This window comes from Antedon bifida, chromosome 4 (genome assembly GCF_963402885.1).
Source record: "Antedon bifida chromosome 4, ecAntBifi1.1, whole genome shotgun sequence".
NCBI classification, from domain to species: domain Eukaryota; kingdom Metazoa; phylum Echinodermata; class Crinoidea; order Comatulida; family Antedonidae; genus Antedon; species Antedon bifida.
The window spans coordinates 32,063,158-32,079,328 of record NC_136229.1 but is presented as its reverse complement, the minus strand read 5'-3'; the positions used below and the strand labels follow the sequence as shown (position 1 = coordinate 32,079,328).

The following is a 16,171-nucleotide window of genomic DNA, read 5'->3' as shown; positions in this document are numbered from 1 at the left end:
AATGGGCCATTGAGCCGTCACAATGGGAACTGCATTGACCCGCCCCTTAGAAACAGTGTTGGTAACAGTCACACCGAACAAAGTCCGTAATAGAACAAGCTTGTGAATTTTAACATATACCTTTATCGCTGTGTCTACTTTGCATTGTGTTAACAACACTAGTTCCTTGTTGATTTCTTGAATCATTTACCACTGTAATGTTTACCAACAAAGGTTATTGACTTCCAGTCTCTATCCAAGTTGTGTACTACACATATCCCTCCACAACCTTAGTGTTTGTCATTTTATTATAGGCCTACCAAATTTTATTAAATTAATTAACACTATACTAATTGTAATAATTATGCACTAATTTTAATGAAGTGAAATTCTGATGATGCTGTAAAAATCTCAAAGACAATAAAACCGCACACAATTTGGTAAGGTATGTATTATTTATTTAATCAATATCCCATTTAAAACTGACGATAAAAATAATAGGTATAACTTTAAACGTACCATAAAAAAACCCCGTAAACTTTAACGTCTAAATCTAAACATGTAAAATAATTATAAAACATAGATGCAAACTGGAAAGTAGGCCTACATTCTATGTGCATTTGTAATTGTACATGACTTAACATATAAAATATATTTGAAAAAAAAAATGAATGGAAAAATACGTTATTAAAATCCATCCTCTAACAATATTATTGTATAGTTTTATGAAGCTCAATCATTTTGAATTTATTCCTCATCAAATATATTTCTTTCTATTCTCGCAATAGTGTTCATTAATATTCAATAAAATCTTGTTACGCATGGCACAGAAATCTATATCTAAATCAAATCTTTACTATTATGAAATTCTTCAAACAATTAACACATTTTTATGTTGTCATACAATTTTTATTTCATAATACAAATTTAATGTTACTGTATTATATCGTTATTTATAAAAACTTTGGTCTCAGAAAAAAATTCGTGGAGACTTTATTATTGTTATTGTTATTACTGTTCTGTATGGAGGCCTACAATTCATATCATATAGATTGAACTAAAGCAATTTATCTGTATTATAGTTATTGTATACTATCTATCTAGTACAATTAGTATTACCAAAAATCCCTTACTGTAGAATCAACCCAACTAATCTATTATAATACTTTATTTTCATGTCATTTATCAACGCACATGACAGATTGCAATTAAGCATCTGAAGTTTAACCAGTTTTGGAGTCATATTTATTAAAGAATCCAGTAACGTACCATCAATATTACTGATATCATTACCACTGATATCAATATCTTCTAATGGTAATTTCACTCCTTTATGAGAACATTCTTTGATCATTTCATTCATTATATCACCTGATAAATTGCAATTATGCATGTCGAGTTTCCATAGCTCTGGACACATATTTATTACAGACCCAAGTAAAGTACTATCAATGCTACTGAGATTATTGTCACTTACATTAAGGCATTTTAATGTTAATTGAACTCTTGCATTTAAACACTCTCTGATCATGTCATTCATTATGTCACCTGATTGATTAGAATGACACACGTCAAGGTTTTCGAGTTTAGAAGAAATAATCAATAAAGAACCCAGAAAAGTACCATCACAGTTGTTTAAATTATTACCGTTGATATGGAACGTTTTTATTGATAATTCAACTTGTCGATTACAACACTCTCTAACCATACCATTCATTGCAACACCTGATAGATTGCAATTCTCCATATATAAGTCAGACAGCTTAGGAGACATGATCATTAATGAACCCAGTAAAGTACCATCAATTTCATTGAGTTGATTACCACTTAAATCAATATGCCTTAATGATAATTTTAATCTTCTAGTAAAACATTCTTTTATCACATTATTCATTACAGTTCCTAAAAGATTGCAATTGCTCATCTTAACTATTTCAAGCTTAGAAGACAAAATCAATAAACTACCCAGTAAAGTACCGTCAACTTGGCTGAGATCATTACCACTAATATCGAGACATTTTAGTGATAATTTTACTCCTATATTAGAGCACTCTTTGATTATGCTATTTATTGCGATACCCGAAAGGTTGCAATTATGCATGTCTAGACCGCGTAGTTTTGGGGACATAATCAATAAAGAAGCTAGTAAAATACCATCGATGTTACTCAAATTATTATCACTAATTTTGAGCGTTTCAAATGCTAGTTTTACACCCTTATCAAAGCACTCTGTGGTCATATCATTTATTACGTTACCGGATAGACTGCAGTTACACATGTCAAGTAACCACAACTCAGGTGACATAATCAATAAAGTACCCAATAGCATACCATCAATGTTGTTTAGATCATTGCCACTGATATTGAGTTGTTTTAGTTTTAATGAAATTCCCCTATCGGAACACTCTGTGATCATTTCATTGATTACATCACCTGATACATTCTGAAGTGTCACTAAGGGACATTTTGTATCGATGCCTAGAATGTGCGAAAGGACCCTGCCATTGCGAAAAACGGACATTTTACTGCAAAATGTGTTTAGATTATTGTGAGAATACACTGTAGAATAAAGTGTTTTAATAAGATGTATAAAATGTGTATCTCCGTTCAAATGTACATCCGTAATATGATGTATAAACATTCTTAATGAATTAGATATATCATGAATATGGTGCAATATTTCTAAGTCCGCCTGAGTCATGTAGCTAATTAGTGCATCTGTCACGGCAACTTCGTGTTGCTTTTTAACAAACCTCAAATTACTTGTTAAAGAGCGATATGTGGATAAATTATTAGTAATCCAATTGTTTAGGAATGTATCGGCATTGACACCAAGAAAACCAATTGCAATCTCTCTTGCCATCTTTAAATGATCACTTTCTCTTATTACCTGCCATTCATTACTATCTAATGGTGAAAGTAATCGTCTTACATCTTCTGTGCATTCATCCCCCATACCGTCACACAATTTGTACAAGTAAAATCCAACCAAAGACTCTACTATTAATTTATGAGGAGGCATGTAAATTTCTTCAAAGCTCGATTTTAAACTGGATGCTTCTTCATAAACAAATCCAAGTTTTAGGGCCAGGTCAACCATTTCTTTGTTACCTTTTAAATCCGTTTTGTTTATTGAAAGCTGGTTTAATTTCAAGCTTTTATACATACATTCTCCTAACAAAATCATAGCATTGACATACTCGGTTGGAGCGTTTTCAAATTTAGAAATCTTTCGGTATGTTTCTTGTTGTTTGTTGAACTGATTTAAAAAACATCGAAAAATTTCATAAAAAAGATCAGCTTTATCATGAGGAAGATTTTGCTGTTCTTCCCACATAATACAAACAGAGAGGAGTAACATTGGGTTTTTGCACAATGATAGTATCTCTGGATGTTCACGATAGAAATAAAACTTGTCAACTTGCAATTCATTTCTGAGGGATATTCCCAATTCAGGTTTTCTAAAATGCTTAAAATGTTGGTCAATGTACTTCCCTATTCTCTCCTCATTAAATCCATTAACTCGTACATGTACACTACACTCTGTAACGAATTCATCTATGTTTTCTGATCTAGATGTAAGTATTACAGTACTTCTTTCAAATTCGTTGTTTTTAAAAAGATTAATTATGCTTCTATTATTAAATATCAATTCATCCAACCCATCAATCAACAATACTATTTTATCGTCATGATTTATTATGAATGTTTTGATTAATTTTATATCTTCTGGAAGGTTAGTTCGTAAACCAAAATCTTTTATATCCAATTGCTTTTCAATAAGATCTAAGATACCATCACCTTTATGTAAATCTCTTACATTTAAAAGAAATACTATTTTACCTTCAAAGACTCTAAATGATTGGGAAGTACTCCAGTTAAATGCTAAGTGCCTTAAAATGGTCGTTTTACCAATACCACCTTCGCCATCCATAAGTACCTTACATGCAGGTATGGACTCGATAAGATCTAACACATCTTCCAATGTTATCGGGTCTTCGGTCCTTTTCTCATTTTCCTTGAGTAGTTGAAGATCAGTGAAGAGGTCAGAGATATCAACTTTGTATTTTGTGTTCATTGTTGCTGGTGTAAATGCGGCATAATGTCATTTGTCTTCTAAGTAAATAACTTTCTATCTTTCCTATAATTGAATGCAATTAATAAAACTCATTGATAATTTATTAAGTGTGATCGATTATTTGCTCTAAATCTTTTTTTCTCTCTCAAAATAATATATCGATGAGGAATTGAGAGATATCACCACAATACCGTAAATCTTCTAATAGTAACCCACACTCTAATAGTAACCCCCCTCTAATAGTAACCCACCTTATAAGTCAATCTATAATAATAACCCACTAATCTAATAGTACACCATGGGGGTTACTATTAGAGTCACACAAACTTATGATGCAGCTGTATTTTGAAAATAAGGAGATAATGCATGTTGATCTTGGGAGTGGGGGGAGGATTGAGTGTTTTTCAGTTTATAAAATAAAGTTAGAGTTCAACCAAATTTGTTTATTCATACTGTTTTATTAGTTTGCTATGAGTTGCTGACCGGAAAAGTTAGGGGGTGGGTTACTATTTTCAGGTGCCTAATTTATGTTTAGTAATAGTAACCCACTACTCTAATAGTAACCTCCTTTCAAATTAACCCACCCTAAAAAACAATCAAAGAATAATAACCCAGGGTTACAATTAGAAGATTTATGGTAATATTTTAAACAGATCCTGCATTCATGTAGACATATTATACTTTTAACGATATTGTGATAGTGTACAGAATTAACATTAACCCTGCATTAATTTATGTATACAACATTAAACCCTTTGTAAGATGTCCACAAACAGTACATACCTTGGCTGTGATGTTGTAGGCCTTTTGCTGGTGTTAACAAAATATCTGAAAATATAGAAATAACACAAATCAGATATATAATTCAAACTGTGTAATCATTATCTTTTGCTGTGTGAGTGTTTGTTATATATTTTCAATCCGGAATCTTGATTTTGCTTCATCTTATGCAGATTTACCAATGGCTTACAGTTTTTTAATTTGAATTTTTCAATTGATTTTTACTTCCTGAGGTTTTTTGACTTTTATAGTTATTACAATTTAATCACCATTTATTATACATTATGATTTATTGTTATTATTTCTTTATCAAAAAAAAAGTAAATTGTGTAAGAAATACTGTGTTTATTTGAAAGACATTTTTTATTTGATGTTATGTCTAGAAGCCTACTACTGTACCTAATCATTGATTATAATTTTCTATTTATGCACAATATATATAACATATGAAAATCCACTGACAAGACAAACATACATCAAAATATGCATATCTTTTCATCAGCTTTTAAAGAATATTTAAATATATATACCTTGCTCCAGAAGATTGCCAAGAAGCTTATGACATAAATCATCTTCCCAACCATTGAACAGTGGTAATGTTCCCAAAAAAGGAGGTATCACAGCGTCTTCTGTGACCTTTACAGGAATCAGTTTACCCTGGTCTAGGGTGTTGTCATCCAACATTCTCTGTATAGCCGTTGCCGACACATAGTTGAGTTGGTCTGCTAGTGGTTCAGATGTAAAACCTACTACAACTTTCTTGCATCTGTGCACTGGTTCAATCAAATTTGTTATTGTGAATTTACCAAGTTGCCAGTCCTTTCTACTTATACATTTAACTTCTGGATTCACCGTTTTTAAACCTTGCAACACTTTGTTTTCTCACTCTACATCATCACTTATGATGTAGAAATCATTTTCTGCAAATAAACGAACATTGATTAAGTGTCATGGCCATTCCTACTCCATCTCCTGGATGTCGGATTTTTTAAACATGATTGTGATATAATGATTGTGGTTGGAGGAACCTAGCAAATCTGAGATTAAACTGTTTGCTCTAAGTGTGAAACATTTTTACGTATACAATAACCACTTTAGTAAAATTAAAGTAAAATTAGTAAAAAGATAAATATTTTGGCACATATGGCGTTTCATACGTATAATACCTGAGCTCACCATTTCGACAAAATCAAACCTTATTTAATCAAAATATATAAATACAATGAATGAAAAGTCCTTTTTAACTACGCTAAACAACCCCCCCCCCTCCTTCCCCCAAAGAAAAAATCAGAGGGCGCTATTACTTTATCCTACGATTTTTACAATGGAATGGATTTTTTTCTCTTCGAAACGTTGGATTCGCGCGAACAAATTCGCCTAGTGGAAAATCGGCTTTAAAAATACAATAATTACAGACTTGAGGCAAGTTTAGTAGCCACTTGCATAACGATTATTTATTGACCTTGACAGATGCACATGAATCATTGGCACTTTATGTTACCATGGAGAAATACCTCCATGACCATTACTGGGAGACAACATTTTCGAATTCAGTAAGGGTAAAAAATATGTAGTTTTACCTAATTTACTAGCCATATTTAGCTTAAGTTATTTTCGGATACTCTTCTAGCGTCCAATACCTGAAATCAAATAATACGGTAATGAAATTACAAACACCATAAGCATGAAAATAAACACAAAAAAATATATATATAGGCCTATATGGTTATACATAATATTGATTTTTAATTGTGCAATAGGATAAACAAATAATAAATATTCATATATCACAATTGAAAGCTATGATGTTATGTTTAAACAATTGGATATTTAAATTGTTGTTAAAACCTATACAATTGAATGCTGTAAACCAGGTGATAGATATTGCAGCCAGATTTGTTGAAGCATGAGCTTAAAATGTTATGCCAATGAAGCTTGACAAAAGGGGTGTGAGAAATGTTGGTATTGATCTCAAACATGGCGCCGCGCGTATGTAAACTGACTGACGACTTTGCAATAACCACAATCCCGCCATGTTGAGGGAAAGATCTGTTGTACATGATGATGAGGGCACAGATTAAAATGTCTCCTTGCCTCTCAACCTGTAAGCTGCATTCTCTAATCAATTTAAAGGTTAAATCAAAAGTCTAAGCTAAACTATGAATAGGCCAAAGTAAATACATATGTTACGTTAAAATGCCCACTTTCTTTCGGGGCTAAATCTAATTCTTAAAGAAATTGTAAAGTTTGACCTATGAACTAATAGTTCAATGCCGTCGAGTAAAAGTAATAATTGAGTTTAGTCGAATTGCTCACAATGCGCCTATTTATTTTACCTACCTCTGATGCGAAATTCACCATGTATAGTCAATACAGGAAGGCTACAGCTACAACTAGGGATGCACAATTCAATCTTTTCCAGAAATGGCAAGAAATAGGCGTATGATGGTAACTTGAGTGCAAGCCGTATGGTGCTGCACAACTTACGCACTGGAACAAACTATTAAATAGGCTTAAATATTTTAGTTCCTGTTTCAATAGGGAGGCTCGATCGACTATGCAAATGACATGAAGGTCACCATCATAACGTAGTTTCACTTTCAAAAGAATTACCAAAATAAACAATGACGCAATTAGTACTTGATCTGAGCATGGATTAAAGAATAGAAGGATATGCATCGACGGTGACATCAAACGATTTTACAACGCGCTTGCCTATACTAAAGCACTGCTGCCAATAAAACAAACACGCTCATTGAACTCCGTGTCTCTAACCGCGGCCCTCTGTAAAACGCTGCGAATCAACTGTTACATTTTTTGAGACCAAAACGTAACCATGTAGAAATCGTATGCGCAGTCTGAATGTTCTATTGACATGTCTGCGTCGATGATTAATTGACAACAAAAATATATTGCTGAACAATTCTGTTTCAGTTTCATCACAATCGGACTACGAAAAGTTCACTTTCTTACGACTGGTAATTTTAAGTAGTTGGTAATAATAATAAAATATGCAATTTTTATATTTGAATTATCATTATTTGCCTGCCATCTTCTGTCATTAAAAATTGCGTTAATCTATAGAATATTAAATTATGCATTTGACCATGTATGTTGTTAACGTGGCCGGTGTTCACACATACAACAATCGTGTTTTTAATATATGGCTAAGCAGTGGTTTCTTCATAAATCTCCTTAATTATCGATGTGATTATATTTAAATTGTAGTGCCTGGTGATTGGTTAGTGGTTATGTCATCCACATCACATCCAATCACCGGGCCTAATTGAATGAAAACAGCGATCCCTGATCCGGGATTGGCTGGCTATGTATAGTTGCGATACGTTACCTAGCGGTCGTTTTGAAAAGTACACGCAGGGCAAACTTAATCACGAACAAACGAAGTACCTATTATTATTCACACAAGAAGTAAGACAACGGTGAGTATATAGATCATGATTACACGTTGTATCTACTACACTTAAGATTAGCAGTATCAATGTCGGCAAATCATATGGTTTACTAGTAAGCCTAGAAGGCCTAGGCCTAGTATTCTTGCTGATTGTGTAATTTTACATGTAGGCTGAGACAACAAATAGTTATTGTCTCAGATGTAGGGCTCCTACAGGTCATAAAATGCTACTTTAATGTCATAAACATTAGCGAAGATCAATCGCGGCAGAAACCTATACTAATTACAATTATAGCATCTACAATTCTAAGCCAATAACAATATAGTATTGTTTTTATCTGGTATATTGATGAAGTAGGCCATTACAATTTGTTTTATGTACCCAAAAATCCGGGCGATTTCCGCTAAACGGCACGAAATCACCGAAAAACAGCTATTTTTTGAAAGTTTTTTCAATGTAACTTTGTTATTAATTGACCGATTTTTATGGCTGTTTCGACATTGTAATGCCTAATTAAGTACCTACAATGATTAATTTAAAAAAACTTAAAACGTCGTCGGCATTGATTTTTAAAGTTAGACGATTTGAAAATTGCCCTGTGTTAAAGAATAGGCTTGTTTTGCAAATTTGTTGAGATCTTTACAAAAACGTTCATAACGTTTGACCTAGTTATCCAATGATATTGGCTGTTCCACCATGCAAAAGCTAATCAATCAAGCTTTCTAATGACCTAAAGTAAAATTTGATTGGTTCAGATACTTCGTCGGCACAGCCCCTTTTTTGAAGCAGTGTTTTAGTTTGTCAGTGACCGGCTAGTGTTAAAGGATAGGCGAACATTTTCGAAGTCGACAAAGCTTTCCTTAACAGTCAGAACGTAACGTTAAAACTAAAATTACAGTTGCTGAAAAACTACTTATCCAAAACGCTTAATTTTTTCACGAAAGTTAAGAGTTATTATCCCTTATTTGTAATATGTAAATATATTTAAGATTAGGGTACAGGATTTTTTACATAAATAGTTTTAAAACACTTGGTTTATTTGAAAACCACCAGCGTGGTTTTGCCGTATTGGCGGACTCGTCCATTTTACTAATAGGACAAGGATTGTAGCACATATAAAACGTTGAATTTGACCTATGTGGTTTCCATTTCTGTTTTCTAATGTAAAATTAATATTATATTATTAGTATCTCTATGTAATATATTATATATTCATATTGTACTAGTTAGCATCTACATACTGTTATACTGCACTTTGTTTTGATGATTTTTCAACACAGGGAGTTGGTATACCCTTAGTTCTACTAAAATTATTATTACTTTTATTTGTTTGTGCAATATTTGAAAATTGCTATAAAAATAGAAATAATTTAAATATAATATATTTAACAGATTAAGTGTACGCACTATGCCTATGGACCAGATTACCTATTGGGCGTAGTTCAGTATGACACATCTGATGTTCTATTATTACCTTCTGTATCAGCCTCCGCCCTTTTGGGATTTTTTTCTATACAATACTTATTGTTAATGTACCATAGTTATTTTAAGGGGAATAGTCTCCTAGTAAATAGTTCTTAACACTCTAACATTGTTCTTTTGTACCTATTGTATTGCTTTGTTTTCTTGTATTAAAAACTTGTGTTAACTGTCTGAAAGTTACCTCCTAGCAAAGTGGGACGACCCAACATGGTTCATTAACCACCACTGTATTAGGGAGCAGATTGAGATCAACTGATAAGAACCCAACGCACTAAAATTAAATAGGCCAAAAAAACAAAACAAATTGTAATGCTACACTAGGGTCTTCACAATAACATACAATGTAATTTAATAACTGTTTTCAATAAACATTATACTCAGTGACGTGAGGCAGAGGCCTGAAGCCACTTGTTTAGGAAACATAAGTGGCCCTCCAAGTTTCAAAGATCGAGGCCTGGGACGTTTTTAGCATTTTCGACATAGTTTATGCCTGTTCCTCTGGGCACTGCTCATGGGCCCCAATCTTCAGGGCCAGTGGGTTTAGCCAGTGAGCGCACATAGCCGTTACGCCACTGATTATACTGTTCAAATATGTACGAATACATACAGTGCAACAATATTTTCTATTTTCTAGATAGAAAATGAGCAATCACCAGTTGTGTCTGCAAACGATTTGTAGGCTATGTGGTAGCAGTAAAGTTTCTATGAAGGACCGGAAACCAAAGAACGCGCGAAAGAAGCGTAGCCAACAAGGTTAAATGTCGTTGCACATGTGCAGTAAACAATATATTAGGCACGCGACCGTTTCGTTGTTACCATGCGGTTAATTAAACTGTAACATTGTGGGCGGTCCGCGGTCTGTCGGCGAGAGTCAAGGAACCCTTGATCTCACGTCGATGCATATCCTTCTATTCTTTAATCCATGATCTGAGTAATTGATTCTCGAAATAGACTCCAGTTCGTCTGCACACCAACACAATAAACATTGCTCCGGACGTATTTAGTAGGCCTACATTTGAGAGCATTTGAGAATATTCGGGTGGGATTCGAATCCACCTTCAGATCACAACCTAGCATTAGTTATAACAGGGAAGAGTTAAATTACAATTAAATTGTAATTTAACTCTTCCCTGGTTATAACAATTGTTATTGCACTCAAAATGGTAAATTATTAAATGAAACAAATGTAAATTTAACACAATTTCACTGAGCATGATATGAGGCTTGTATTAGGCTACACAATCCACGAGATATATTGATTGTATCGAACGTAATTTTGGAAGTACGATCAAACAAAAAACAACAGACAAAACTAAAATCACCTGAACTTCTATGCAATACATTTTTATTTCGATTAGGTAAAGGAAGAAATACGTGGTCACCTAATCTACTTTAGAACAATACTAAGTCTAATTCAGAATCAATCTAAAAATTTGAAAAAGATTCTCAGGAAAACGGAAGCATTACTCATTTTAAAGCGTAGTCTCGGTTACAAAGTTTCTATTTAACTAACTGGCAATAACTAAACTTTGATAATATACTATACAGAACGAGCATCATGAAATAATTTTTGTTTTATGAAAAATAATGTGGTGTTACGGGCGTTTTTGTTAATGGTGATATAGAGAAGAAATTCACAAAAATTGACTGTAATATATGCAAATTTAAGGAAGTTTTCTTTCTTTTTCGAGGACAAAAGTATATAAATCGAAACAACTATCAATTTGACACAGGAAAAATCTTTATTGAAAATTGTTATCTGGTGCGGCGTTTGTAAGTAATTGAAATCAGTAAAATTCATTTTATAACATTACAAAATTATCACTTTTAAAGATAGAGCTATTTCATGATGGTCATTCTGCAAATGCTGACGAATATTAAGTGGGGTAATTATCAATGTTGTTGCAAAATTTTATTATATTTTATAATGAACGATACAAATGTTCAACCAGGAGCTACCCTTTAAATCAGAAAAAGCTAAAGCCTTGGCTATAATGTAATTTGAATAAAGAATAATTCACAAAGCTCTTAGAAAATTTGAAAATATTAAAATAGCAAGATTGTAATTGTAATGAGTTATTGTAATTAATACAACACTATCTTTTACTGAAATTATGGGTTTTCTTCAATGTTTTCCTTTATCCAATTGATGTAATTTGAAACTTTGGTGTACACTCCAGGAAAATTTGGAGTAGCACATCCGTAACCCCAACTGGTGACCCCCACAAGATACCAATATTCCTTGTTATCTTCCTTGAGAGAAGTGCACACGAGAGGTCCACCAGAATCACCCTGTGTAAACAAAGGAAAACATATTGGTTATACATACCCGTAATCAAAGAAATATGACAAAATAAAACATACGTGTGCGTTAGAATTGTGCCTGTGACAGTGCGATGGGCAGTGCCAATAGGAAGTGCAAATAGGCAGTTCCAATAGGACAATAAAAGCCTGCTATCAACACGTCACCATTATCAATATTAGTACGCGAATAGTGATGACGTTGCCGTTGACGGTGTTGATATTTTTTTAATTTGCATTTTCCAACTTACTTGACAAGAGTCTACGCCACCGGCTAAGTACCCAGCGCAGATCATGTTGTCTGTTATGTCACTGCCGTAGGAATCAATACAATCATTCTGGTCGACTATTGGTACTTCCGCTTCCTGAAGAATCTCTGCCACATTTCCTCCGCCTGTAAAAAAAAAAGGTTAAAATATAGAAAAAAAACTACTCTGTTTGTACCCATGTACATTGAAAAGCCTATAACTTTACACATTTTCATTTCCTTCTTTGATTCAACTTCATTACTACGTTACTAAAGAACACCAGCAGGCCTACACAATTTAAAATTCCTTACGTTCGGTTCTTCCCCAACCAGTAATGACACAGGATGACGTTGGATCGAATATCCGATTACCAGAATAATCAAGACAAGCTGTGTTGATGACATCAGAATCGGTTGGCACATCTTCCTCCAGAACCATCAGTGCTATGTCGTTGTCATATGTCAAAGAGTTGTAGTCGGGGTGAATGATAATCTTGCTTACTTTTGCGCCATGTTCTCCATTTCCCTTAAGTACTCTCTTGCTAAGCCGATTCTTACCGAGGTTTACTCTCCATAGCTTTGGATTTTCGCTGAAAAATAATTAAAATGACTAATGGCTAAATATCATAGTACTATCTACTATGATATTAATTTAGTTGTTTTGGCAGAAATAATGAATAATGCATGAGATTAGAGTCGACCTATTTTCTAAATATAATTGAAACTAGCCCTCTAAATAATCTCTATCAACTAGCCAAAAAACATCAAAGATGGCTTGCAGAAAACTTTATATATATAGGCCTACATACATACATAGGCCTACATACATACATAGGCCTACATACATACATAGGCCTACATATGGGATGCTCTTCTTAGCTTACAGAGCTTGAGTCAATAATTAGCATACTATATTTTCATTAATATTTGTTTTCGATGTTTAAAGATGTATTGTCCCCTAAAAACATGAAAAATGAAGATTAATTAAATCAGACTTTGAATAGGTTATTTTGTAGTTTAATAAAGTTAATCACTTCCGTAGAAAAAAAAACGGGGGAAAAAATATTATAAAATGACAAAATAAATGGTTAAATTCAACCAAAAATCCATTGGCTGGCAGCCCATTAAAAATTATTTTCGATCTAATTTTTGGATAAAGTGGATAACTATTATATGACATGAAAAATGGTATATTCAACAACAAACATTTAAATAATTCTTTTTTCAGGGGGATAATACATCTTTAATGGCTTTGGCTTGCCTGATTTCTAATTTTAAAATAATAGATGGATGGTCAATCAGAACCATACAATCCACAATGAACCAGGTTTTGTAAATATCTTAGGAACAGTAAAACCCGTATATAAATATATAACAGTTAAGCTTACATACCTCCTAAAACAATGTGCTGCCGAAATAACGTATTTTCTACCAATCAACGTTCCTCCACAAGTGAAAAACTTCTTGTTGTAGAGCATAGCCTGCCAGGGCCATCTACCAACGGCTGCATCTTCACCGCCAACAATACGAGATGACGGCGGTTCCTGTTCTTTACGTGTGCCACATCCTTCGGCTGTGAACATAATTGATAGAATAACAATTACTGCAGACCAAAGCTAGCCTAAAGAGTTCATTACAAAAAGATTCAAAGGCACATTTGTTTAATAACGCTAAAGATGTTGTTGTGCATTCTTGTGGAACAAAGGGGTCATTGGTTCTTAAAAAGGTAATATTTGGAGGGAAACCGTTCAACTCACTTGTGAAAGTTACGAAGCCCAGTGGTTACAAAATGACCTTTAATTGTACAGAGCATTCTAAGGTGTATACTTCTTTCTATATACACTAAACCCACCACCAGTAACATAAGTTGTCTTTAAAATAGAACCCAACATCTGACATTAACACTTACTTCCTTCCGGATTGCACGTAAGCTTCGAACAAGCCTCCACTTGAGTGTCTTCTCCGTCACAGCCTGCCGCACTGCTGCAAGAGCACATCCTGGTTCTTTTACGAACGCCAGCATTGGTACAGTTGGTATTACACTTAGACCAAGGTGACCACTCACCCCAAGAACATTTGTCTAAACAAAGTGAAGTGAGATTATACGCTTCAAAAAACTATTCTAAACTTTTTTTTCTTGTTTTCACTCACTGAAGTCCAACCTAGGTGTGATGGATTCCTACTGTATCTAGGGCCTATAGATGAAGGAATGACTCATTGAGAAATAGTGGCCTAGATCGCTTTTGTTTTTCCTGACCTGTTCCTATTGTTTTATTTTTATAAATGATGAAATGGTACCAATTTTAGCGATGTTTTTTAAAGATATATTGTCCCCCTAAAAAAATATTTTTTAAATTTGTTTTGTTGAATAAGCCATTTTAATATCATATAATAGTTATCCACTTTGACCAAAAATTAGATCGAAAAAAATTATTTACCTGAAAAAACTGTAATTTAAAGCAAAAAATAGTCAAATTGACTGCCAGCCAATAGATTTTTGGTTAAATGTTACCATTTATTTTGTCAATTAATAAGTAAAACAATTTATTCTCGTTTTTTTTCTTTTACGGAAGTGATTAACTTGATTAAAACTACAAAATAACCCATTCATGTTTTTTGGGCACAATACATCTTTAATATGTTTTTAAACATTTATTTAAAAGCATTTCTATAAACATGTATATTTTTAAATAAAAGCTTTGAACGTTTAGTCTTACCTGGACAATATTCTTCATCACTATTGTCGCCACAGGTATCATAGCCGTCACATAGAAAGCGAGGTTGGATACAGTGGCCATTAGAACATTTGATTAGGTTAAAAATCTGACACACTAATAATAAAAAAAAATAATAATCATTGCAACAGTAATATCCAAAACCAAATCAATTTTAATTGAAATACAGTTGTGCGATTGAAACCCAAAATCTATAAGATTATAAAAAGTGCTGTTAATTGCAAATAATTGTGTAAATTATTGTTGGCCATGTTGAACGTATAATTTAAGTTATTAATAAGCTATTCGAATCCTACTTGACCAGAAGACTGTATCTCCACATAACTACACAATTTTATTCGGTAATACAGCATCCTATTTGTATTACATGTGGTGCCTGTATTATGCAATGTTAAGAGTTAGGTTGGTATATGATACTAGGAGACATCTGAAGCACATGTGATGTTGTATTACCAAATATGATACTGGAAAAAAGAAGTATTGAGAATCGGTTGAAATCCATGGGCATAAAGCTTGATTCCCACTGAGCGCAACGTAATCACGAACTGTCGCCTATGATTGCGTAGTAGCGTTAGGTCCAAGTGGAAACCAAGAAAACTCAAATCTCAGACGTAAATGATTTAAGCCTGTTTTCCTGTCGATCGTTAAGTTGCGTTGAGTTTAAAATCGTAAACGATTAACAGGAAAAGGGGTTAAAAATCAACGTTAAAAATCGTTAAAATCTGCAATCGTTACTTACCATTGAAATAGTCATCTTCGATAGCACTGCCTTTGAAAACCAAGAGAAGAAATAACAATTTAGATTTTATACCGCTCATCGTGTCACTCGCTTGGAAAGCTACTATCAATACACAGGGCGTTCTACTCCCTGTCATCTTCAGTCCTACTTTATATATCACTTAATTTATTTCCTTAACAGATTTTTCCTGGATTTGGATCCAATCAAAATTGATCATAATGCTGCAGAATGAAGCAATAATCTTAAAAGGCGCGTCCTTCCTGATAATTAAATAATATGTAAAAACAATGTTTAAACTAATATTCTGTGGTAAAATGCAGTGGAAATAGACAAAAAAAAATTAAAAGGAGTGCTACAATCTTAAATGATGTTTGTTTGTTTTATTGGTTTCTCCACACATTTTAAAATAAAAAAAAT

General features: G+C 33.3%; 2 protein-coding genes across 5 annotated transcripts; both read right to left on the bottom strand.

Moving 5' to 3' along the window:
- Positions 1–426: 426 nt before the first annotated feature.
- On the bottom strand, positions 427–7,315 carry LOC144840863 (NACHT, LRR and PYD domains-containing protein 12-like). Of its 3 annotated transcripts, XM_078696929.1 has the most exons (5): positions 7,178–7,315; positions 6,418–6,477; positions 5,368–5,757; positions 4,841–4,885; positions 3,905–4,120 (listed from the first exon to the last, which is right to left on the bottom strand). In XM_078696929.1, exons 3-5 carry the CDS (start codon positions 5,519–5,521, stop codon positions 4,035–4,037), a joined length of 285 nt encoding a protein of 94 aa, XP_078553055.1. In that variant the 5' UTR covers positions 5,522–5,757; positions 6,418–6,477; positions 7,178–7,315; the 3' UTR covers positions 3,905–4,034. The 3 variants fall into 3 exon arrangements, with proteins under 3 accessions (XP_078553053.1, XP_078553054.1, XP_078553055.1); XM_078696928.1 differs by lacking the exons at positions 5,368–5,757; positions 6,418–6,477; positions 7,178–7,315 and adding an exon at positions 1,436–1,555 and having other exon boundaries at positions 1,747–4,120; positions 4,841–4,887; XM_078696927.1 differs by lacking the exons at positions 5,368–5,757; positions 6,418–6,477; positions 7,178–7,315 and having other exon boundaries at positions 427–4,120; positions 4,841–4,887.
- Positions 7,316–11,093: 3,778 nt separating this feature from the next.
- LOC144840881 (trypsin-like) lies at positions 11,094–15,879 on the bottom strand. Of its 2 annotated transcripts, XM_078696957.1 has the most exons (7): positions 15,755–15,879; positions 14,998–15,111; positions 14,190–14,360; positions 13,673–13,853; positions 12,593–12,870; positions 12,285–12,427; positions 11,095–12,024 (listed from the first exon to the last, which is right to left on the bottom strand). In XM_078696957.1, exons 1-7 carry the CDS (start codon positions 15,831–15,833, stop codon positions 11,845–11,847), a joined length of 1,146 nt encoding a protein of 381 aa, XP_078553083.1. In that variant the 5' UTR covers positions 15,834–15,879; the 3' UTR covers positions 11,095–11,844. The 2 variants fall into 2 exon arrangements, with proteins under 2 accessions (XP_078553084.1, XP_078553083.1); XM_078696958.1 differs by lacking the exon at positions 14,998–15,111 and having other exon boundaries at positions 11,094–12,024.
- Positions 15,880–16,171: the final 292 nt, after the last annotated feature.

Bases quoted from the DNA above. Each gene is read 5' to 3' on its own strand.
- LOC144840863 (XM_078696927.1), bottom strand. From the start codon at position 4,057: ATGAACACAAAATACAAAGTTGATATCTCTGACCTCTTCACTGATCTT.
- LOC144840881 (XM_078696957.1), bottom strand. From the start codon at position 15,833: ATGAGCGGTATAAAATCTAAATTGTTATTTCTTCTCTTGGTTTTCAAA. The intron at 14,361-14,997 runs GTAAGACTAAAC...CACTTTGTTTAG, and splicing joins TGATGAAGAATATTGTCCAG to ACAAATGTTCTTGGGGTGAG. The intron at 12,428-12,592 runs GTAAGGAATTTT...TTTTTTTTACAG, and splicing joins TGGTTGGGGAAGAACCGAAC to GCGGAGGAAATGTGGCAGAG.